General features: G+C 58.4%; 1 protein-coding gene across 1 annotated transcript in view; it reads left to right on the top strand.

Annotated features, from left to right (window-relative positions):
* Positions 1 to 22434, top strand: part of FOXP4 (forkhead box P4) — a 58344-nt gene extending 35910 nt beyond the window's left edge. The window contains exons 4-17 of the mRNA XM_036398372.2: positions 186 to 308; positions 1939 to 2025; positions 7373 to 7520; positions 8092 to 8296; positions 8560 to 8664; positions 11576 to 11663; positions 13346 to 13435; positions 14135 to 14336; positions 14431 to 14507; positions 14636 to 14737; positions 19175 to 19296; positions 19404 to 19470; positions 19823 to 19989; positions 20942 to 22434. Of these exons, the coding sequence (XP_036254265.1) occupies positions 186 to 308; positions 1939 to 2025; positions 7373 to 7520; positions 8092 to 8296; positions 8560 to 8664; positions 11576 to 11663; positions 13346 to 13435; positions 14135 to 14336; positions 14431 to 14507; positions 14636 to 14737; positions 19175 to 19296; positions 19404 to 19470; positions 19823 to 19989; positions 20942 to 21086 (1728 nt within the window). The 3' untranslated portion in view covers positions 21087 to 22434. The remainder of the gene's footprint in view (positions 1 to 185; positions 309 to 1938; positions 2026 to 7372; positions 7521 to 8091; positions 8297 to 8559; positions 8665 to 11575; positions 11664 to 13345; positions 13436 to 14134; positions 14337 to 14430; positions 14508 to 14635; positions 14738 to 19174; positions 19297 to 19403; positions 19471 to 19822; positions 19990 to 20941) is intronic.
* The last annotated feature ends 1192 nt before the right edge of the window (positions 22435 to 23626 follow it).

Raw genomic sequence — 23626 nt, 5'->3', positions numbered from 1 at the left:
TTTAAAGAGCTCTCAGCTTGTTCAGAGCTCTCATGGTTCAGGAACTTCATCCTGGTGCCAGCAGCACTATGGGACATCCAGAGGTGACAAGAGGTGTGGGGGACATGGAAGATGCTCTGGGAGAGGCCCTGTTGGTGTTTGGGGAGGTCGGGGTTGGGAGTGGTGACGTGTCCTTGCTGTCACAGGTCCCCGTGTCCGTGGCCATGATGTCCCCACAGATGATCACGCCGCAGCAGATGCAGCAGATCCTGTCCCCACCCCAGCTCCAGGCCCTCCTGCAGCAGCAGCAGGCAATAATGCTGCAACAGGTAACGCTGCACTGGGGCTGAATCCAGCCAGGCAATTCCCACCAGGCTCTGGGAATGCTGGGGTTTGTTGGAGGCACAGAAATGGGGGGTCCTTTCCTCCTTCTGCTTTCCACATATTTCCTTTGGGATTCCCAGCACATCCAGGGATGGAAAAGAGCTGCAGGTGCTGCCAGTGCTGCCACCCTGAGCCAGAGTCTCAAAACCTGCAAAATTCCCGCTTAAGGGCTGATTTGGGGCTGCCCAGCTCCTGGGAGAAGCCAGGGTCAGGGTGGATGCCCTTGGTTCAATGTGCCCCAAGCAGAGTCCCCGTGGCCACTGCTGGGCTTTGGGCAGGTGCCTGTGTCCAGCTCCAGAGCTGAGCTTTGTTTCTCATGGCCCTGCTCGACTTTTCCAGAGATTTCAGTCAGATGGGGAGGGAAGGAAAAAAAAAAAACACCAGATTTCCACTATGAAACAAAATATGTCTGCTTGGGTAAACAGCTCCCGGCAGCGGGAAGGAGGGAGAGGGGGAGAAACCCCACAAGCATCCTCCACACCCTTCCTCCTGCCTCCAGTACCTGTTTACTCCAAACAGCCTGATAAGGATTCAAGGTTGGCCCCAGGGAAAGAACAAAGGGTAAACACTACCCTGGGTGGGTCCTTCCACAAGCCTCTTTGGAGCCGGATAAAGAAACACGTTTGACTGCAAATTAAACAACCCAGGCCGGAATAGCTCACATTCTCCACCGGCAGCAAACCAAACATCACACCTCTCACCCCTGACCCAATGTTCCTGCTCCCAGCCCGGCCACTCTGCAGCTCCCTGGCTCGGGCTGGCTCGGGGGTAAACACCCAGCCCCTCCAAACCTGTTCTCAGACACAAACAGCCACTGGCTGCTGGCACCCCTGGGGCTGATAAAGGCTCCCCAGCATCCCCAGGGACATTCCTGAGCCCCTGTGAGGGGGCTGGGGGGGTCTCACTGACCTCCCCGTGCCTTTCTCCCCCTCCCTGCACGCAGCAAATCCATCACCCACAGTTTGTTTAGGGGCCAGGGTGGGAGCTGGTGGTGACGCTGGCAGGTCCCAGTGCTGCCTGTGGGCACTGGGACCCTCTCTGGAGGCTCCCTGTGGATCCAGGGGGTTTATCCCTCTTTTAAAAACCTCTGCTTTGATTTGAGGGGCTGTTTTGACTGCAGGGCTGAACCCCCAGCTCTCACAGGCCAGGGGTTGTGGCTGCTCCTGGTCCTCCCCAGGTGGGACCCCACTGGTTCTCACAGCACTTGTCAGGGGTGTTTTGGGGTCCCACCGTGCCAAAACTGGAGTTTCCCCACCCTGAAGTGCTCTGTGATGTACCAGAGCACCCCAGCCTGCTTTTCTGTCGAGGCTGGCATTAAAATAAACATCAGGGTGGGCATAGGGGGGTGTTTGGGGGGTCCAAGGGCCAGGTGCATCCAGAACCCTTGGCAATGCATGCCCCGGGTTCCTCTGGTTGGTGCTTTCTCTCCTGCCCTGCTCCAGGTGACACAGGGAGCCTGGCCTGGGGACAGTGCCAGGAGCTGGAGTGGCTGTGGCAGAGCCCTGGCACTGGGGTGGGTGAGGTGGGCACTGGGGTGGTTCCACTGCTGATCCCCTTGCTCTCTCCCCTTCCCAGCTGCAGGAATACTACAAGAAGCAGCAGGAGCAGCTTCACCTGCAGCTGTTGACCCAGCAGCAAGCCGGAAAGCAGCAACCCAAAGAGGTGAGCTCACCTGGAGGGCACCAGGGGGGGAACCAGCACAAAACAGGGTGTGGGACAACCCCCAGGGAGCCCACGGCAATGGGACATGGGACATCCTGCTCTGAGGGTGCCAGGGTGACCAGTCCTGTCACTGGGAGTTGTTGTTCTTCCTCATTTTCCTCCTCCTCTTCCTCCCTCTCTGTGATCTGGTGCGTCCACAAGATGTGGGGGGTGTGGGGCAGCCCTGGAGGGGCACTGGACCCTCCCTGGTGACAGGGATAGGTGCCATCCTTCCATCACAGAGCGAGGGCTCCCCACATCCCCCCGTGGTGGGATCAGAAGGCTCAGCCCAGCCCTGCCAGGCTCAGCTTGGGCAGCCCAGTCCTGGCTGAGCTGGCACAGCAGTGCCCTGGTGAGTGGCAACCAGAGCTGGGCTTTTCCTGCCAGGAAGGAAAAGGGTGGCTCTCCAAAGCCCAGGGAATGTGGCAAACAGCAGTGATCCTAGGAAAGGGCTCTTCCAACAGGAGACTCTGAGGTGGGCAGGGCTCTCAGCCCCAGGATCATGCTGGCAGTGCCTGCTGGAGACTCATTTTGTGCCCCTGCGGTTGCAGCAATCTTGCAGAACCCCTTTACACAGGAGTTTTTGCCCCCAAGGGCACAGTGATGCCCCCCAAGGGGCTGTGGCTGTGTTTTGGGGACGTGCTGGTCACGCAGAGGCTGGGGACAGAGCCCAGCCAGCAGACAGCACTGCTCCCTTCCTTTCCCTTGGGTATTTTTGCCCCTCTCCCTTGCCAAAAAATGCTTCACAGGGGTTTTTTTTGCTGTGCAGTTTTGCAGAATTCATGTCTGGCATTGCTGCCCCTCCCCTGAGTGTCCTTCCATGGGCTCCAAGTGACAAGGGACCTGTTCCTGAGCCACTCCCTCCACGTCCCTGCAATACTGGGGTACTGGGGCTGTTTGTGGCCATCACTCCTCCCAAAATCCAGCAGTTTTTTGGCAGGGAGGGAAGATTTTAAGCCCAGTCTGTGTGTTGGGGTGCCACAACTGGCAAAGCCACACTGGCATCAGGGGACCAGGGTGGCTGCAGGGGCTCAGGGTCACCTGCTGCAGCCTCAGGCAGGCTCTCACTGTGGGGTGTGGGTGAATTTACAGGGTCAGGGTTATCAGAACCATCTCCAGGAGCTGCTGGCGCTTGGGGAAATGGGGGAGGTGTAAATGTGAGCTTCCTCAAGGACTTTCCTGCTGGCCCTGGTGATGTTCTCTTGCAGTACTGAGCAGGGATATAATTAAGCTCTAACAAAGCGCTTGCTTAGCGGGCTCCGCTTTAAAAAGCTCGTGTTAACTTTTAATTAAATGCTACAGAGGAGATGGGAAATTTATCCAACAAGAAAGGGTGTAGCAAGGGGGGGGAAGGGGTGTTGGATGCTGCTGGAGGGGTGTGTGTCCAGCTTTCCTGCTGGGAAAAGCACTGAGAGGGTCTCAGCAAGGGGATGTCAGTGTTTCCCTTCTTCAAAATCCTTGGATAAGCTTTGGTTTCACCCCAAAAATTTGGGTGGGTGGTGTTCCTAAAGTCTGTGTTGATGTTTGCCTGCTGGGAATGGTGATGCTGTGGCTTCCCTGACACTCAGAGAAGAGCTGGAGTGTCTGGGATGCCTCCACAGAGCCGCCCTTGGATCTTTCCTGGAAACCCACGGCCAGATTTAATTCCGGTCCTGCTGCAGGGTTTGTAAACCCAGCACCTTCTGCTTCCCCTCTGCCTGATTCCAAGGGCTCCTCTCCATGAGTCAGCAGCTTGGAGTGGGATCTGCAGGTGGGAAGGACACCAGGAAGGAGCCAGGAGCAGGGCCAGCATCTCTGGGAGGAGCAGCTCTGATCTCCCTGGGATGGGGAATGCCTCAGAGAAGGGAAGGACAGACAAGAGGATGGAAATGTGTGTGAAGAGCCTGTCAGCAGCATCCTGTCCCTAAGGATGCTCTGTGTCCATGGGTGCTGTGCCACACTGGGGCCATGAGGAAGGGCCAGAGCAAGGCAGCTGATCCATGAATCCATGCATCCCACCGGGATGGGGCTGAGCTGTGGCACATCCCAGCCATTCCTGGAGCATTTTGCTGTGCTGGGGTGTGAGAGCCACCCCCCAGCCTCCAGCAGCATCCTGGGTGTGGGGGAAACAAGGAGCTGTGCTCATGTCTCCCATTCTGCTCCTCCCAGGATGCTTGGAGGAGCCACGGGGTGCAGAGCCCCCCACATCCCCTGGGAAGGTCCCAGTGTGTGCCCAGAGCTGCTGAGGGCAGGGGTTGTCCCTGTGCTGAGACAGGCAGGGTGGGGAGGGGGAGCTGCTGGCTCCTAACCCTGGTGTCAGCTTAATGAAGTGCTGCTGTCAGTCCCGCGTGTCACGGCGCAAACTCCTCCTGATGTGCTCATAAATCAAAGTGACGGCGCCTCCTGCCCCGGTGGCTGCACCCACTCAGCTGCATCTAATGCACGGGGATGCTGCAGACCCCCAGCCCCACGCTGGGAATGGGCTGGGAATGAGCTGGGAATGGGCTGGGAATGAGCTGGGGAACCAAACCTTGGTGATGCTGCAGACCCCCAGCCCCATGCTGGGAATGAGCTGGGAATGAGCTGGGAGAGCCAGGCCTCAGGGATGCTGCAATCCCCCAGTCCCAGGAATGGGCTGGGAATGAGATGGGGATGAGCTGGGGGAGCCAAGCCTCAGGGATGCTGCAAACCCCCAGCCCCAAGCCAGGAATGTGTTGGGAATGGGCTGGCAATGGGCTGGCAATGGGCTGGGAATGAGCTGGGGGAGCCAGGCCTCGGGGATGCTGCAGTCCCCCAGCCCCAAGCTGGAAATGTGCTGGCAATGGGCTGGGAATGGGCTGGGAATGAGCTGGGGGGGGCCAAGCCCAGGATTCGGCCCCAGCTCCTCTGGGAGTGGCTTTTCCAAGGGGAAATGGGAGTCACGAGGATCAGCGGGCTGTGAGGTTTTTGGGAAAGCTGGAGCTGTCATCCAGGCTCTCCCCAGCCTGGTTGCTTCAGGGAAAGCTTGGCTTGAAGCCTGTGGGCTGGTGGATGGCTCTGCATCCCTTCACCCACCACTCAGGGCTTTAGAGGTCTGTGGTGCCACAGGTGTTCCCTAGGGGTGGCAGATTGGCTTCCCCTTGGGTCAAGCCTTGGTTTGGTTTGGATTTGTGTTCCTGGGGCTGCTCCTCCTGTTCCTGGTCTGTGGAAGCTGGAGGGACATGGATTTGAGGCACGTGAAGGTTCAACCTTCACATCACCAGGTTCAACAGCGTCAGGGGGTCTGAATCCAGCCAGGCCAGGTCAGGAGAGCCTGGCTGGGCTGTGGGATGCAGGCAACGTGCCCAGGGATCCTCCTGACCTCACCCACTCCCAGCAGCTCAGCCTGGAAGTGACGTGGATGAGGCTGTGCTGGAGCAGAGCTTGGGCCTGCCCCAGGGCCCTGGGGGAGGGCAGTGGTGGAGCCGGGAAGGGGAGGAGAATCCCATCCCATCCCATCCCATCCCATCCCATCCCATCCCATCCCATCCCATCCCATCCCATCCCATCCCATCCCTTCCCATCCCATCCCAGCTGCTGTTTCTAAGCAAGGCAAGGACAGTGTGTCCATCCCACACAGTGGCAGAGCTTCCCCTCGCCAGGAGGGGACACCCTGGGGGACAGAGAAGCTGTTAAAGCTCTCAGGCTGCAGCCTGGTCCTGCCCTTTTCCCTCCATCCTGCTGATCCCATGGCCTGGAGCCCTTGTGGCTCAGGAGTCAGGGATTTCTCTTCACTGAGCAGGAATTGCTTTGATTTGTGCCTTGATCTTTAAGCCTCAGAGGTGCAGGGCTGAGACAGAGCCAGGGAGAATCCAGGTCTGACTCTGGGGAGGCAATTTCACTGTGGCCAAGAGGTGGAGAGGACAGGGAGAGCCCACACATCTCCCTGAGGCTGAGAAACTGGAATTAAACACAGTCTGCACCCTAGACAGGACTCGTGGTGGTGCCTGATGTTGCAGAGAGGGGTTTGGAGCCCATCCTCACCCTCTGATTCACAAAGCCAAGGCTGAGCATCAACAACATCCACAGGGATCCACCTGAATCCAGTGAGACCCTGGGTGTGACCCCAGACTCCGTCAGGGACGGGGATGGCCCCAGACTCAGTCAGGGACAGGGATGGCCCCAGACTCAGTCAGGGACAGGGATGGCCCCAAATTCACTCAGGGACTGGGATGGCCCCAGACTCAGTCAGGGACGGGGATGGCCCCAGACTCACTCAGGGACGGGGATGGCCCCAGACTCACTCAGGGACGGGGATGGCCCCAGACTCAGTCAGGGACTGGGATTGCCACAGAGAGTCTGGCTGCTGCTCCCTGTTGATGCAGCCTCAGGGATCACCAGTTCCCTGGAATTCCCAGTGCCTGAGGGGCCTGACTCCCCTGATGCTCACAAAACAAGGCCATCCTGCCTGCAGAGCTCTCGTGCTGCTCAGTCAGAGCACGAACATGGAAATTCCCCTTTGGGGGGCTGCAGAGTGCAGCGAGGGGGGGATGTGCCCAGCCTGGCTCCCTGCCGGCACCGTCTGCCCAAGCAGGGGGGTTTGGGGGGGTTCACGGGGTCACGGAGCCGCCTGCCCCACTAATGAGGCCGGGCAGCCCCGGGGCAGCTCCCCTCTCCCGGCCAGCTCGGATTAGCAGCTGCCTGTCCCCAGCCCTAATTGAATTCTCTCCCCTTCACTTAATTCTCATGGATTTCTCGGCGCCTCCCCAGGGCCCCATCCTGCCTAACTAGTTTAGGGCCAGCGATGCTGGTCAGAGCCTGGCCAGCTCCAGGGGGTGAGGGAGAGTCACTTTCTTGGGGGGTGGCTGTGGCTGGGGTGGGGACACCAGCAGTGGCACTGGGCACCCCCTTCCCTGCACCAGTTCCAGCCCCTCACCAAGAAAGGGCTCCTAACAGTCATTTTTGACAAACAGGGATAAATTTCTGCCTTACAGGAGGGTTCTGTGCCTGTTGCCTGCTGGGACCCCCCCTTTTTTTTACACCAACCCCACAGCTGAGCCTCCCCCGTGGGATCCCCCCCAAGCCGAGCTTTGCGTGTTCCTCCGAGCAAACCCCCAGCTCCTCTCTCTCCCTTTTCTTTCCAGCGCTTTATTTTTCCCTTCCCCTTTTCCCTTTCCTTCCCCTCCTCTTCCGATAGATCAAAGCCTCTGAGCCGAGCAGGCCCCGCAGCAGGATGGAGGCACCGCCGGGCGCGGCGTCCCCAGCGCCGCCACCCCTCGCTGCCAGCGCCCCTCGCCGCCACCTCCAACCCCCTCCTGCCCTGCCAGGCCGGGAATAAAGCTCGGATTTGTCCCTCCTTTTGTCTCAGCAGCCGTTGGGGAACAAGCAGCTGGCCTTCCAGCAGCAGCTCCTGCAGATGCAGCAGCTCCAGCAGCAGCACCTGTTAAACCTGCAGCGCCAGGGCCTGGTGAGCCTCCCGCCGGGGCAGGGCACGGTGCCCCTGCAGACCCTGCCCCAAGGTAAGCACCACGGCCTGGGGAGGGGGGGTCCTGGGCTGGAGCTTGCCCAGATCTGGGTGAGGGGGGCTGGGGAGGGGCTGTGGTGTTGGGTTTTGTGATGCCCCCAAAGTTTGGGGGGTGATGGTGTCAGCAGTTGGAGACGTGCAGGGTTGGGGTCTGGGTTCCAGAGGGGTGCAGGGTTGGGGCACTTCTTCCTCTAGCAGAGGAGTGCCAGGATTTGGGACAACTCTTCTGTAGCAGAGGAGTGTCAGCATTTGGGGTACCCTGGCAAGGGGGTGCCAGGATTTGGGACAACTCTTCTCTAGCAGAGGAGTGTCAGGATTTGGGGCACCTCTTCCTCTGGCAGGAGGGTGCCAGGATTTGGGAAATCAGGCTCTCCTCCCTTCTGGGAACAGCTCTGAGTGCTGCAGGTGCCTTGCTCTGTGTTTCTGCAGCCTCTCCTTGCTGTGCCCAGCTCCAGGTGATGCTCTCCCAGTGCTGGGTGAGATCTGGGGAGTCAGGGAGCAGGGAGGAAGCCCTGGCTGCTGCCTCGTGTCCCTGCTGACATTGCTCACTCTCTCCTGTGCCTCAGCTGTTTGCCCCTCAGACCTCCAGCAGCTCTGGAAGGAGGTCACGGCCACCCAGCCCGTGGATGACAGCATTAAGCAGGAAGGTCTTGACCTCACCACCAACACCTCCAACTCTACCTCGTTTTCGGCCGCCAAGGTCTCGCCTCCCATTTCCCACCACCCTCTGCCCAATGGACAGAGCACCATGCACACGCCCAGAAGGGACAGGTAGAGCCGGGTCGGGCCCTGGCACTTTGTGTTTTTCTTCCTGGAGAGGTGGAAGGGGCTGGGATCCATCACCCACAGGGCTGGGAGGGATGGGGGTTTCTGCCCACCCCATAAAAGAAGCCTGACACTGTTTTGCTGCACCCACAGAGGACAGGGGGCTGTCACTGTGGGGGTCCCGTGGGTGCCCCAGGGTTGTCCCCTTGCCTGGGAATGCTGGAGCATCCCAGCTGCCCCATCTGAAGGCCCCTTTCCCTCTTGTGCAGCTCTTCCCACGAAGAGACCCCCGGCTCCCACCCGCTCTACGGCCACGGAGAGTGCAAGTGGCCTGGCTGCGAAACCCTCTGTGAGGACTTGGGGCAGTTTGTCAAGTAAGTGCCACCTCTTTGGGGCAGGTTTTTCTGTCCCAGCTGGGACAGAATGCACCTGGTGGAGGGGAAGATCTTGGGAGTTGATCCAGGCATCCCAAAGTGTGTTCCCTGAGCTAGGTGACCTCATGGAGGAGAAAACAGGAGACCAGGCATCCTAAAATGTGTACCCTGAGCTAGGTGACCACATGGAGGAGAAAACAGGAGACCAGGCATCCTAAAATGTGTACCCTGAGCTAGGTGACCTCATGGAGGAGAAAACAGGAGACCAGGCATCCTAAAATGTGTACCCTGAGCTAGGTGACCTCATGGAGGAGACAAGAGGAGACCAGGCATCCTAAAATGTGTACCCTGAGCTAGGTGACCTCATGGAGGAGAAAACAGGACACCAGGCATCTCAAAGAGGATGATTCTGTCCCTGCATTCCATCAAGGACAGAATGCACCTGATGGAGGGGAAGATCTTGGAGTTGGAAGATCTTGGAGATGCCTGGAGTTGGTCCAGGCATCCCAAAGTGTGTACCTTCAGCTAGGTGACCACATGGAGAAGGAGAAAACAGGATCCATGCATCCCATAGTGTGTACCCTGAGCTAGGTGACCTCATGGAGGAGAAAACAGGAGACCAGGCATCCCATAGTGTGTACCCTGAGCTGGTGACCACATGGAGAAGGAGAAAACCCAGCAGGAGTTGCTGCTGGTGTTGTCCCATCCTCGGAAACGTCCAAGGCCGGGCTGGCTTGGAGTGGAAGGTGACCCTGCCCGTGGCAAAGGTGGAATGGGATGAGCTTTATGAGCACTTCCAAGCCAAGCCATGGGATGAGTGAATGATCTGGAGGAGGCCAGAGCCCGGGCAGCAGGCGAGGGGGGCTGGCAGCCCTGCTGGGGACACGGGGGGGGAGGCAGCAGATGGCAGATGGCACCGCTGACACCGCTTGTGGGCTCCGGCGCTGACTGATTAACTCTGCTGTCTGAGAGCCCTCTGCTAGCGTCAGGGTCAAACAAATTGTTTTCACGCATCGTCAGAGGTTTACTTAATTAGTTCATTTGCAATTAGATCTCTTTGTAGCCAGGATTTTTAGCAAAGACATCAGAAGGAGCTGACGGGGCTCCTTCCCCCGCCTCCCCGGCTGTCTGCTCGCCGAGCACCGCGCTCTGCAGCGGGCAGGTTTTGGTTTTGGGGTGTTCCAAACTCATCCTCTGTCCTCTGCCACCCTCTGAGGGTTGGCTCTGGGTGGGAACATCCCTTGGACTGTGCCAAACCACTAGAGGCCTTTCCCGGGAGGATGAGGAGGTGTGAAGGCAGCCCGGGGATGAGTGAAGGATGATTCAGCCTCCTGTGTCCTCCTTCCTCTGCCTCTGAGTCATGGGGTGAACCCAGATAAGGCATCTCCTCCTGCCTGGCAGGGCATGTCCGAGTGGCACGGGGCAGATGAGCAAGCTCCAGGTTGGGAACTGCAGCTGGAGCTGGCAGGGAATGCCCAGAGCTGGGTGATGGGGCTGGCAGAGCTGTGCTGTGCCAGGCAGGGTCCCCTCCTTGCCACCCTGGGCACGAGGGCAGCCCCTCAGCAGCACTGGGGAAGGGTTTCTGTCCCCTCCTTGCCACCCTGGGCACGAGGGCAGCCCCTCAGCAGCACTGGGGAAGGGTTTCTGTCCCCTCCTTGCCAACCTGGGTACATGTTGGGGTGTGGGACAGACAGACAGAAAATTTGCAGCTCCCAAAGGCCAAGCCCAGCTGGAGCTGGAGCCTGCCTTGAGTCTGGGCAGCAGCTTGGAGCCTCCCCTGGGCATCCCCTGGGCATCTCCTGGGCATCCCCTCTATGGGCAGCTGGGGTGGTCTGTGCTGGGCTGGGAGGGGCCGCGTGGCCTCAGAGCTGTGCTGGGTTGGGGTGGGGGTCAGTGGGAAATGGCTTCATTCCCACCTGGCTTTGTTCCCCTGGAGAAGCAGCCGTGCCCTGGCTGTGCCAGGCAGGGAGAGGAGCAGGGCTGGGGCTCTGGGGGCTTTGCTCACAGATGGGTTTGGCAGCAGGGCCTGGCTCCCTGACGTGTCTGTGCACGCTGGGGCTGGGAGGCTCTCACAGGCAGCAGGGTGAGACTCCTGCCCTGCTCCAGAGCCAGCCTGGGGAGGCTGAGGCGCCTTCTCTGGGGTGTCTCAGCCTTAGTCCTGGGGAGCACCTGGCACACGGCCCCTGGGACCCCCCAGCATCACCTTTTGGGCTGTTCCCAGGGTGGCATTTCCCCAGAATCCCTCTCCAAACCATGCTGCTCCTCCAGTGAGGCCGCCCCAGGTTCGTGCCCACCCCAGCAAGGACATGGCCTGGCCTTGTGACATCCTCAGGGCTGGCTGTGTCCCCAGGCTGGTGCTTTGCTGGATGTCCCTGGCTCTGTCACCAGGAGCCCTTCCCCTCCCTGAGGAGGAGGGAGGGCAGCGGGGACCAAAGGTCCTGGTGCTTCCTAAAGCAAGCACCTCATAAACACGAGGCAGGAAGGGGAACAGCCTGGAAATGGAGGGGAACAGCCTGGAAATGGCACCTTCTTCCCTCAGGGCTTTCCTCAGAGCGTGGAAGGTGCTGCCTTTGTCCTGGGAACCTGCTCCTCAGGTCCTGCTGGCACCTCCTGCCTGCTCCAGGAACCTCCACGGGGCTTTCCCTGTGCCAGAGGCTGCTCCTGAACGCCCTGGGGCTGCCTGGGGTAGGGCTGAATGTCCTCCAGCCCAGCTTTGGGGTGGTGCCACAGCCTGGTTTGCTCAGTCACCTCCGTGCCTCAGTTTCCCTCGTGCCCACCCCGCTTTGGGCAGCGGTGCTGGAGCATCCCTGAGCAATTTGCAGGTCAGGGCTGATCCCAGGTGTGGCCCCAGCAGAGGGGCTGAGTGTTGGGCATGCCCAGGCCTAACCAAACCTCCGTGTTCTCCTCACAGACACCTCAACACAGAACATGCACTTGATGACCGGAGCACGGCCCAGTGTCGAGTCCAGATGCAGGTGGTACAGCAGCTGGAGATACAGGTGGGTGTCCCACCCCAGCCCCGTGGAAACAGGGACAAAAAGCCACCTCTTTGTCACCCTGTGCTCCCCTCAGGAGAAGGTTACAGGATTAGGGACTGTAACCACCCAAGTGGGGGCTTGTTTTAAACATTATTTCCCAGATAGGAATCCTGCATCCAGGTGGAAATCAAGCCCTCAAACTCATTCCCCTCTCATCCCAAAATGTCCCTGTGGGTAAAAGGAGATGCCACAGATGTGGAAAATGGGAGGGTTTGTCCCCACATGGGCTGTGCCACCTCCCTGGGAGCCACGGGGCTGCTTGAAAACCAGGCCACTTATTTTGGTGGCTGAGCGTGGTCTTTGGAGCCCAACTTTGGGGTGCTATTTTTGGCCAGGCAGTTCTTTAAATAGTGCTTTTGCCAGCCTCTCTGAGCCCCCAGCGTGCTCTGCATAATTCTGTTAATGGAGAAAAGAGGGGGGGGAAAAAGGGGGGAGAAAATGGGGGGGGTTGGAAAATGAGATGGGGCAGGGGGTCACCCCCATGATGGGACAATGCTTGGGGTGGCAGGGGCTCAGCGTGGTGTGTGTGACACCACAGGGGACACGCTGGTGACACGACACAGCAGGACACGATCTGCAGCACCCTTGGGACCCCCCCACCCAGAATTAGGGTCCTGACAGGGTCTGTGGGACGGGGGGACACAGCCAGACCTGGGTGGCTGTGGAGGCTGCACCCTCTCAGGCCATCCCTGCCATCCATCCTGCTCCCCACACCTCACCAAAGCTTGAAAGCAATTACTGGGGCTTAAAGAGGGGAGGGAAAGGAAAAGGAGAGGAGGGAAAAAATAATAATAATAATAAAAAAAAAAAAAAAAAGAGCTGAAGGGTGAGAGCAGAGCTGTGTGTGCAGAGAGGAACCTGCCACGGAGCCACCAATTAGAAAGTTTGGAGCGCGGAGCTCCCGCTGTGCCGGCTGCATCACGAGGGGAGAGCTGTCAGCTCTAATGAGCACCGCGGCAGAGAAAGCACCGAGCTGCTCCAAACTTGCTGCAAACTCCTGCTTTTAACCCCTTCCTCGCCTAGCTCTGCCAGGGGGCTTGGCTGGAGCGTGGGGACTCCCCCGAGCTTGAGGGGTCCCGGTGGAAAGGGAAGGTGACGGGAGGGGAGTGGGGTGTCAGATCCCATCGGCTGCGCCGGGCTCAAAATCCTTCCTGGTGCCACAGTGAATATTTCAGCCTCTGCTCTGTGCAGGGAGTAAACAGGCAGGGAGCAATTACAGCGATGTGGGAGCGCTGGGGGATGGATGGACCGATGGACAGGGAGCTGCTGGGGAGGCAGAGGGGACAGGACAGTGACAGCGGGCACGGGGACAAGAGCACCCAGGGCTGTTGTGGGTGGCCCTGCTGGTGGGGGGCAGCCTGGGGGCTCTGGGAGTGGCTCTGTGGATCTTTCCCGATGCACACACGGAGCTGGAGTGGCCCCTGTGCCCTCCTCCATGGTGGGTGCAGCAGCCCCCACAGGCCACAGCCCCACTGGGGTTCTCAGGAACGAGGCAGGAGGTGGCACCTGGGGGGACACCCTGGGGGTTGCTGCCTGTCCAGACCGGGTTTGGGGGCTCGTGGCAGCTCCTCCAGGCCGTGGGCACCTCCATGGTGACTTTGGCACTGTGTGACCATCCCTGTCCTGCTTCCTGCCTCCCCCAGCTGGCCAAGGAGAGCGAGCGTCTCCAAGCAATGATGGCCCATCTCCACATGAGGCCTTCAGAGCCAAAGCCTTTCAGCCAGCCTGTAAGCGTGAGTCCCTTCCTGCCCTCTTTGTCCCCTCCCTGATGGCTGCTGTCCCCTCCCCGCCCTGTGCACGGTCACCTGGCTGGGCTCTGGGGGATGGATGTGCCCTGGCCACCGTCTGGCAAATGCAGCTGCTCCACCAGCTCTGACATGGAGTGGGTGCATCCCCATCCCACGGGTTTCTCCCATGGGTTCATCCCCATCCCATGGGTTAATTCCCATCCCAGGGAGTCATCCCCATTCCACAGGTTCATCCCATCCCACTCTTGCACCCCCATCCCACGAATTCATCTCCATCCCACAAATTCACCCACATCCCATGGGTTAATTACCATCCCATGGATTCACCCTCATCCCATGGATTCACCCCCATCCCATGGGTTAATTCCCATCCCATGGATTCACCCTCATCCCATGGGTTAATTCCCATCCCACAGGTTCATCACCACCCCATGGGTTAATTCCCATCCCACAGGTTCATCGCCATCCCATGGGTTAATTCCCATCCCACAGGTTCATCGCCATCCCATGGGTTAATTCCCATCCTCTGGGTCCATCCCCACCCCCTGACTCCATCCCACCCTTTCCAAGCCCACCAAGCCCCCTCCCCTGCCATCCCCTCCCCACCTCCTTTGGCACCACCACCGCCGTTCCCGATGCTCTCCCAGCCTTCCCAACCCCTTCCCTCCCTGCCTGTCCGTGCAGCTGAACCTGGTCTCCAGTGCCAGCCTCTCCAAGAGCACTTCTGACACGTTTCCTGACGGTTTACCTCATCCCCCCACCTCGGCCACGGCGCCCATCACCCCCCTGCGGCAGGGCCCCTCCGTCATCAGCTCTTCCACTTTACACAACGTGGGGCCCATCCGCAGGAGGAACTCGGACAAGTTCTGCACCCCAATCTCTTCAGGTGAGCTCTGGGCTGGGGCTCAGTGCCCTCCTGAGGGGCTCAGAGGGTCCCTGCACTCCAGCCCCTGTCCCCTCTGTTTGTTGTGTCCCTGCAGAGCTCGCGCAGAATCACGAGTTTTACAAAAACGCCGACGTCCGGCCGCCCTTCACGTACGCCTCGCTCATCCGGCAGGTGAGAGCCACAGGGACCAGCTCTGCACCCCAAAACCCTCCCTCAGCCCCCCTTCCCACCTGCTGAACCCCTTGGGATGGGTGTCAAACCTCACAAGTGACAGCCTTGTCCCCTGTCTGGCTGCCCAGGCCATCCTGGAGACCCCCGACAGGCAGCTAACGTTGAATGAAATCTATAACTGGTTCACGCGGATGTTCGCCTACTTCCGGAGGAACACGGCCACCTGGAAGGTGAGAGCAGCTCTGCCTGGCACCCTGGGCTCACCCCATTAACCCCAGGCTCACCCCATTAACCCCAGGCTCACCCCATTAACCCCAGGCTCACCCCATCCCTCTCTGGGCTCAGCCCATCTCAGCCCAGGCTCACTCCATCCTACTCTGGCTCACCCCATCCCACCTTGGGCTCACCCCAGCTCACCTAGATCTCACCTCAACCCACCCTGGGCTCACTTCAACCCACCCCAGGCTCTCCCCGGCCCAGCCTGGGCTCACCCCATTTCTCCCAGGCTCACCCCATTTCTCCCAGGCTCACTCCAACCCTCTCTGGGCTCATCCCATTTCCCTCAGGCTCACCCCATCCCATCTTGGGCTCACCTCAACCCACCCAGACTTCACCTCAACCCACCCTGGGCTCACCCCATTCCCCCCTTTCCTCACCCCATTCCCCCCATGCCTCACCCCATCCCACCCAGGCCTGGCTGCTGCAGGAGATGCTCCTGTGCTCAAGGACCAATTCATTGCCCAGCTCTAAAATGCTGTAAGAAATTATTTTAGGACCAAATCCCACTTTTTTTGCCCCCCCCCCCCCAAAACGCCTCACTGGGCTGTGGTGATGCATCATCCCTACAGTGGGATACAGCAAAGGGCTGTGTGGTAAAATCCAGGGATTTTCTGTGGAGAACAAGGGCAGAGGCAGGAGAGAGAGAGAGACTGGAAATAGCAAATGAGGTTAATGATAACCTGGGGGCAGGTGACACTGCTGGTGGCTGGGAATGCAGGGAGGGATGAGAGGGGGTGGCAGGGGGACCATCAGCAGGGAAACCCCTCTGCCACCCCCCAAACAGCTGCCTGTACCCATCAGCTCCCCCCCACCCCTCTCACAGACAAAAGTTTTTGTCACTGAGGAGGTTTTGTCGCCAGCCTGGCGAGAATGAATTTCGGGGGGGTGAATTCTCCCCAAAACTGGATTGAATTCTGGGGAGAATTCACTGCTGGAGTGAATTTTGGAGCAGCACATGAGTGCTGGGGCTGTTCCCTCTTGGTTTTTTTTAGAAATCAAAATGGGAAAAGCCATCTGAGAGGAGCAGGGGGGGTGTAGAAGGAGCAGTTCTGTGATTCTGTGATTCACTTCTTGCCTCGACCAGGAAAGATTTATTTATTTGTTGTTTCCTGCTGCCCATATTTACTGAGAGGCAGCTTCAGCTCTCCTCCTGCTCAGGGCAGCAAGGAGTGAAGAGGCAGAGGGAAACCTGCTAGTTCAAATAAAAATAATTAAAATCAGCAAGGTGCAAGTGAGATGGAGCTTTTGGAGAGGCTTGAGGAGGAGGAATCCATTCTCCAGGAGCTCAGGGCCCCCGTGTGTTGCTGCTGCAGATCCTGGCTTTGCTTCCCTGGGAAGCTTTTGGGTGGATATCAGGCATTTTGGCAAACCCCTGGAATGGGGACAGGGTGGCAGCAATGGGGCAGAGCCCTCTGTGGCATCACTGCCCCCAGAGCCTCAGTTTCCCCCTCTGCAATGAGGTGAAATTTCCTTTTTCCTGCCTTTTTGTTGCTGAAAGGAATAAATATTTTGGGGTTTTTTTGCAGTTTCCACATACCCCGTGTTAGCAAGGGCAGACTTGGAGAAGGGCATCCCTCAGTTTTCTGCTTCCCTTTTTTTTTATTCTTTTATTTTTTTCCTGTTCTGCCACCAAAAAGGGATTAAAAAGAGCTTGAGGGGGGGAAGGATAACAAGGATAACTCCCTTCACAACTTGCAGTGCCCAAGGCCAGGCTTCTTCTGGAGGGGGATACACAGTAAAAAATAACATATTTCCTCTCCTTGAAAACCACTTTTCTGGGGTTTTTCCCTCCTTTCCTGTAGCTCCCCCCTGGGATGGGACAGGAGTGCTGGGGACCAAGGTGGGGAAGCCACAGGGAGACCCCAGCAGGGCCCAGGGAGTGGGTGGAGGGTGCAGAGCAAACATCATTAGAGGAGAGAGATGAGAAGCAAACAGAGCAGCTGGGCCTGGCTCTGAGCAAACACTGCCTGGAAACACAAAACCACCTCAGGCTGAGGCAGGGGACATGTCCCCTCTGTCCCCAAACAGGGGCTGGCCTGGGACCTCCTCTGTGACCTGGCAGCAGCACAGGGATGGGGCATGCCAGGCTCCAGGGGTGCAGGATCACACCCTGCCCACTGCCAGGGTTTATTATTTTTTTTTATTTTTTTTTTATTTTATTTTATGTTATTTTTAAATTTTATTTTATTTATTTTACTTTATGTTATGTTATTTATTTTATTTTATTTTACTTGATCTTGTTATTTTATTTATTTTATTTATTTTATTTTATTTAATTTTATTTTATTTTATTTTATTTTATTTTATGTTTTTTATTTTGTTTTATTTTATTTTATATTTTATTTTATTTTATCCCCAGCTGAGCCTTCCCAAGCCCATCCTCACCATGACTCAGAGCAGGGGATGTCACCAGGGCAAAAAGGGGACACTGGGCAGGGGGAGTTCTGATTTTGCCACACTCCTGGCTGCAGCCAGGGCTTTGTTGGGGCAAAAGGAAGGAGGGAGTGTGGGCAGGACCCTGCCTGGCAGGGAGGGATATCCTGTGTGTGCTCTCAGGGACAGTGACAGGACAGTCCTGGGGTGAGGACAGAGTGGGGGACAAGGGCTTGTCCTGCTCCCTGGGGTCCCTCTTGGAACTCCAGGTCCCTGGGATGTCTCCCTGTCCCTGTCTGGGTGCTGCCAGAGCAGAGTGTGGGGCCAAGGGGTGCCACAGCCCAGTGCCAGGGCACGGCCCAAATGGAGCATGTCCCTCTGGGTGACAGTGACACGAGGCTGGGACACAGGGCCTGGCTTCAGCCACACCAGCTGTCCCCCGAGGAGCTGGGTCAGAGTCCTGCTGTGACCCAGGGGTGCCCCCAAAATCCCACCAGGCAGCCCTGGCTGGGCCTGGGGCTCCCTCCCCGGGACCCTGGGAGCTGCTCGCAGAGGGTCCCCAAGGGGTCACAGGAGCCTGTCCCTGCTGGGCGGGTGGATGGAGGGATCCATGGATGGATGGATCCATGGATGGATGGATGGAGGGATCCATGGATGGATGGATGGAGGGATCCATGGATGGATGGATCCATGGGTGGATGGATGGAGGGATCCATGGATGGATGGATCCATGGGTGGATGGATGGAGGGATCCATGGATGGATGGAGGGATGGATGGATTGAGGGATGGATGGATGGATCCATGGATGGATCCATGGATGGATCCATGGGTGGATGGAGGGATAGATGGATGGATCCATGGATGGATTGAGGGATGGATGGAGGGATCCATGGATGGATCCATGGATGGATGGAGGGATGGATGGATGGATCCATGGATGGATGGATGGAGGGATCCATGGATGGATGGATCCATGGATGGATGGAGGGATAGATGGATGGATTGAAGGATGGATGGATCCATGGATGGATGGATGGATCCATGGATGGATCCATAGATGGATGGACAAATGGATGACAAGGGGAGAGCCCAGCTTTGTTTTTCTCCTCAAATTCCAATCCAGATGCTGGTGCCATTTGCTGAGTTCTGGGCACTCTGGCACTCGAAGGCACGGGGGGGGCTCAGTCCTTGTGTCTCCTCTTGCCTTGTTGTGCTGGCCAGGCTCCTTTGTTTATACAGCCCCCGTTCGACCTTTTAAATTGCTGTTAATGTTTTAGCGTAACGAATTAGTCTCTCATCACGAATCAGGACTCGAAATAAAAAAAAAAAAGGAGAGAAAAAAAAACCCCTCCGAGGCCAACTTCCTGAAATTGGGGTCATTCTCATTTGCAAGGCAGAGAATCTGAGAACCTTAATGCAAGGAAATTTATTCAAAGGCAGAGCCCCGGCGTGATTAGGCCCTTTGTAATTATAGCTCGGAGAGATTCCACTCCAGCCTCCTGCCTCCCTCATGGATTAGCAAGTGAGTCGGAAAAATACACAGGATTTAATTAGAGGCAAATTAAAATTGGTAATGAAATAGGGGCAGTAGCAAATGGCAGGGAGTTGGAAGGGGAAAAGGGAGCTGGTATCTCTCGGGGCTGCGCTGTCTGCCTACGTGTGTGTCTCTTTATTTTACATTTAGAAATGTAAAGATGGTCGATGTAAAGAAGAAAGGGAGGGAAAGGACCAAAACGACAGGGGAGGGGTGGGTGGGGGGGGGAAAAAAGGAAGGGAAAGAGGAGCTGGCTTTGCTGAGCATCACCAGAGCTGCCGTGGAGCTGCCGTCCCTTGTCCCACCCTGTCCCCACCTTCCTCAGCATCCGGCTCCAAGTGAGGTCCTGACCACTCGGTGCCAATGGGGTCAGGGAGCACCCAGGGGGCTTTTTTGGGGGGCAGGACGCCCCCAGGAGGTGTGGGGCTGGGCAGGGGGGAGGATGGCAAGGCCGTGGCACTGAGGCCCGTGTGCCCGCAGAACGCCGTGCGCCACAACCTGAGCCTGCACAAGTGCTTCGTGCGCGTGGAGAACGTCAAGGGCGCCGTGTGGACCGTGGACGAGCACGAGTACCAAAAGAGAAGGCCACCAAAGATGACAGGGTGGGTGCTCCTTCCCCGTGGGACACAGCCCCAGAGCTGCCACCAACCCCGGTCCCCAGGCTGGGAATGCTCAGCCTTGCATCCCTCTGTTCTCTCTCTTCCTGCAGGAGTCCCACCTTAGTCAAAAATATGATTTCAGGACTCGGTTATGGAGCACTTAATGCAAGTTACCAGGTAAGGACCCAGCCCTGGCACTGACAGGGACATGGGGACACTGAACCCTCCACAGTCCTGTTCTCTACCAGGGTCTTGCATCTCGTCAGGAAATGAGGGGCAAGGGGGATGGGTTCAAGTTGAAAGAGGGGGAAATTTAGGTTTGATGTATGGAAGAGATCATTCCCTGTGAGGGTGGGGAAGCCCTGGCACAGACTCCATCCCTGGGAGTCTCCAAGGCCAGGCTGGACAGGGCTTGGAACAACCTGGGATAGTGAAAGGTGTCCCTGCCCACCACAGGGCAGGTGGGATGAGATGTGATTTAAGGCCCTTCCAACCTAAATTCCACATCCCTTCACGCTCCCTGTCACAGGCTGCACTGGCAGAGAGCAGCTTCCCCCTGCTCAACAGCCCCACCATGATCAACACCAGCTCGGCCAGTGCCATGCTGCACGTGGGCCACGACGACGTCAGCAGCACCGTGGAGCAGGTCAACAGCAACGGCAGCAACAGCCCCCGCCTGTCCCCACAGCAGTACAGGTCAGCCTGGCCCTGCCAGGGCACAGGGCTGCTCAGGGAGGCTGGCACGTGGGGCACTGGCAGCTCCCGTCACCAGGGCGAGGGGGTTTGGGGTCCCGTCACCAGGGCGAGGGGGTTTGGGCTCCTGTCCCCAAGGTAAGGAGGTTCTGGACCAAGAATTTCAGGGAGTTTTGGGTGGTGGGACCCACTCCCTGAGGCTGAAGGCTCTCCTTCCCCACAGCCACACACCACCCACAAGCAGCTCTCAGAGCAAGGGAGGTTTTGGCTCCTGCTCCCAGGGTGAGGCGGGTTCTGGACCAAGGATTTTGGGGAGTTTGGGGTGGTGGGACCCACTGCCCGAGGCTGAAGGCTCCCCACAGTCACCAGGAGCTGCTTGTAGGCTCTCATCCCCAGTGAGGGGGTTCTGGACGAAAAACCTCTGGGAGTCTTGGGTGATGGGATCAGCTCCCCGAGGCTGAAGGCTCCCTCTCTCCACAGCCACCAGGAGCTGCTTGTGGGCAGCTCTCAGAGCAAAGGGGGTTTGGGCTCCCATCCCCAGGGTGAGGGGGCTCTGGACCAAATAATTCAGGGAGTTTTGGGTGATGGGATCAGCTCCCTGAGGCTGAAGGTTCCCTCTCCCCACAGCCAGCAGGAGCTGCTTGTGGGCTCCTATTCCAGTGTGAGGGGGGTTTTGGCTCCTGTCCTCAGAGCTAGGAGGGTTTTGGCTCCTGCTCCCAGGGTGAGGGAGGTTCTGGACCAAGAATTTCAGGGAGTTTGGGTGGTGGGACCCATGCCCTGAGGCTGAAGGCTCTCCTTCCCCACAGCCACCAGGAGCTGCTTGAGGGCAGCTCTCAGAGCAAAGGGGGTTTTGGCTCCTGCTCCCAGGGTGAGGGAGGGTTCTGGACCAGAAAATTTGGGGAGTTTTGGGTGGTGGGAGCCACTCCCCGAGGCTGAAGGCTCTCCTTCCCCACAGCCACCCCGTGCACGTGAAGGAGGAGCCGGCTGAGGCAGAGGACGACAGCAGACCCGTGTCACTGATGGCCACCACCAACCAGAATGTGACGATCCCCGACGACAGGGACCTGGAGGAGGAGCTGCCGGTGGAGGACTTGTCCTAAGGACTCCTTCCTCCTCCCCCACCCAGGGGCAAACCCTTCCCACCCTCCTGGACGGAGACCAAGCCACGCTCCCACCTCCCCAAGGTGACCTTGGCGTTATCCTGGTTCTTTCAAGGCACTTCCACAAAGCAAAAGGGTTTTCCTTGGGACGATGACAATGACAATGACAATGACACCGACCTGTTGCTGCTGGCGTGTCCCTCACGCTGCCACTGCCTGGGGACGGACCGGCCCCACCAAGACATGGAAGCAAAGCCCCAAGAGCTGGACTTGTCCTGCCCTCCTCCCTTGGTTAGTGAGTGGTGGACAAGGATGGTAGGTTGGTTGTTCCTGTCCAAAATGGTCCCTCCTTCCTTCCTGCAGGGAAGGCACCTCTGTCCCCTGAGCCCTGGGGAGCCATGGCAGGGCCCTGCTGTCACCTCTGCGTCCCCCAGTGGGTTTTGCACTACGGAGGGATCGTGGACCCTGCCCATGTGCTGCCTCCACCCAGCTTTGGGGGAAGAAACAGCAGAAACGGGGCTGAATCCTGTGCAGGGTGTGGGGTTTGGCTCGGAGCTGGGATGGACACGAAGCAGCGCGGTGCTGGGACGGTGTCCCCTTGTCACCTCTGCCTGGCAAGCAGAGCAGCCTGCCAGCCTGGCCACCCTCCCTGAGCCCCAGCTGGTGGGGGGCTGCTGGCCCCAGCAGTGCTGACCATCCCCAGCAGTGCTGACCATCCCCAGCAGTGCTGACCATCCCCAGCAGTGCTGACCATCACTGACCATCCCCAGCAGTGCTGACCATCCCCAGCAGTGCTGACCATCACTGACCATCCCCAGCAGTGCTGACCACCCCAGCAGTGCTGGCAGCAAGGCCACAGCTCCCTCCTCCCTGCTGGACATCAGCCACAGGTGCCACCTCCCAGCCAGCAGGGATGGCCACTGCTCCCATGTCACTTCAGGGAAAGGCTCCCTGTGCCCCCCATTCCACCCCCAAAGCTGGGCCAGGGGCTTGGTGGAGCAAAGGGGCAACATCCCCACAAATGAGCACCTGCAGGGGGCCTGGGGGTCATCAAAGCTGGCCCTGGAGGATCCCTGTGGTGGCCAAATCCTGCTGCTGCTGGTGGTGGGGGGAGGAAATTCTGCTTTTCATCTTTTCTTTTCTTCATCCTTTTGTTTGCGTCCAGATGGGAAGATACCAAAAGATTTCTTAGAGACAGAAGGTCCGTAGTTCAGGTGAACAGATGGTATTCATGCCAAAAAAAAAAAAAAACACACACACACAAAAAAAAAATTAATAATAATGAGAACAACACAACCAAACACCCCTCTTCTCCCTGCTCTTTCTTTCTGGGGTGGTGACGTGGGTACCCAGTGCCAGGCTCCTCCTGGGAGGCAGCGTGGCATTCCCAGTGTCCTGTGGTGGCTTTGGGGAGCATCACCTTCCCTCAGGAGCATCCCCTTCCCTGGAATCCTCTCCTTCCCCTGGGAATCCTCCCTTCCCTGGAATCCTCCCCTTCCCTGGCACAGCCAGGCTGGCTCTGGCTGTCCTGGCACCCAGCGAGGTCGTGAGGGATCTGCTGTGGTGGACCTGGAGCTGCTCTGGGTTTCAAGGCCAGCTCTGGGCTCTCCAGAGTGAGACCCCGAGGTCTCCTCTGTCCCTGTCTGTCCCCGTTTTCCTGGGATGTGACATTCCCGGGGGGTTGCCGCGTTTGGGGCTGGAAATGCCACACCCAGAGCCGTGGGTCAGGGGAAGGTGTCACCTGTTCCCGTGTGCCACCTCTGTGACCTCCTGGCCTGCTCTGAAAGGCAAGTGAGGTGTTTTGGGATGCTGTGGTCAAACAGCACCCAAATGCTGTGCACAGCATCCCAAAAAAACTCACTTGGTTTTCAAACCAGGACCTCCCCCCCGAGGGGCTCCTGGTGCTGTGGGGTGAGCTTGGACTCCCCTCATCCTCTTCCTTTTTCCCCTTATTCTTTTCCCCTCATCCTTTTCCTTTTTTCCCTCATCCTTTTCCCCTCATCCTTTTCCGTTTCCCCTCATCCTCTTCCTTTCCCCCTCAGCCTTTTCCTTTCCCCCTCATCCCTTTCCTTTCCCTCTCATCCTTTTCCTTGCCCGGCGCATCCTCCATGCCCAGCTGGCTGCAGGGACTGGGGTGTCCCTGTGTGTCCCCCCGTGTCCCCCCGTGTCCCGGGGCTCACCCACTCCCTGGGGCGGTTCCCGGGGCTCTCGGGGCTGCCGCGGGGTCTCTCCCGTGCCCGGATCCCGGCGTTTCCCTGCTCCCCCCGCCGCCCCTCCAGCGCCCCTCTAGGTGTCACCCGTGCCCGCGGCTGCCGTGCGAGCGCCGGGACAGCGCCTCCTTCGTTCCTTCCCGGAGCCTTCCCGGAGCGTTCCCGGAGCATTCCCGGGACGCCGGGACTGCCCTTCCTTCCCGGAGCGTTCACGGCCCATTCCCGGCTCATTCCCGGAGCATTCCCGGCTCATTCCCGGAGCATTCACAGAGCATTCCCGGCTCATTCCCGGAGCATTCCCGGCTCATTCCCGGCCCATTCCCGGCCCAT

The sequence above is a fragment of the Molothrus ater genome, chromosome 25, assembly GCF_012460135.2.
Source record: "Molothrus ater isolate BHLD 08-10-18 breed brown headed cowbird chromosome 25, BPBGC_Mater_1.1, whole genome shotgun sequence".
NCBI lineage: Eukaryota > Metazoa > Chordata > Aves > Passeriformes > Icteridae > Molothrus > Molothrus ater.
Note: the sequence above shows the minus strand (reverse complement) of the source record. Positions and strands in the feature narration are given on the sequence as shown.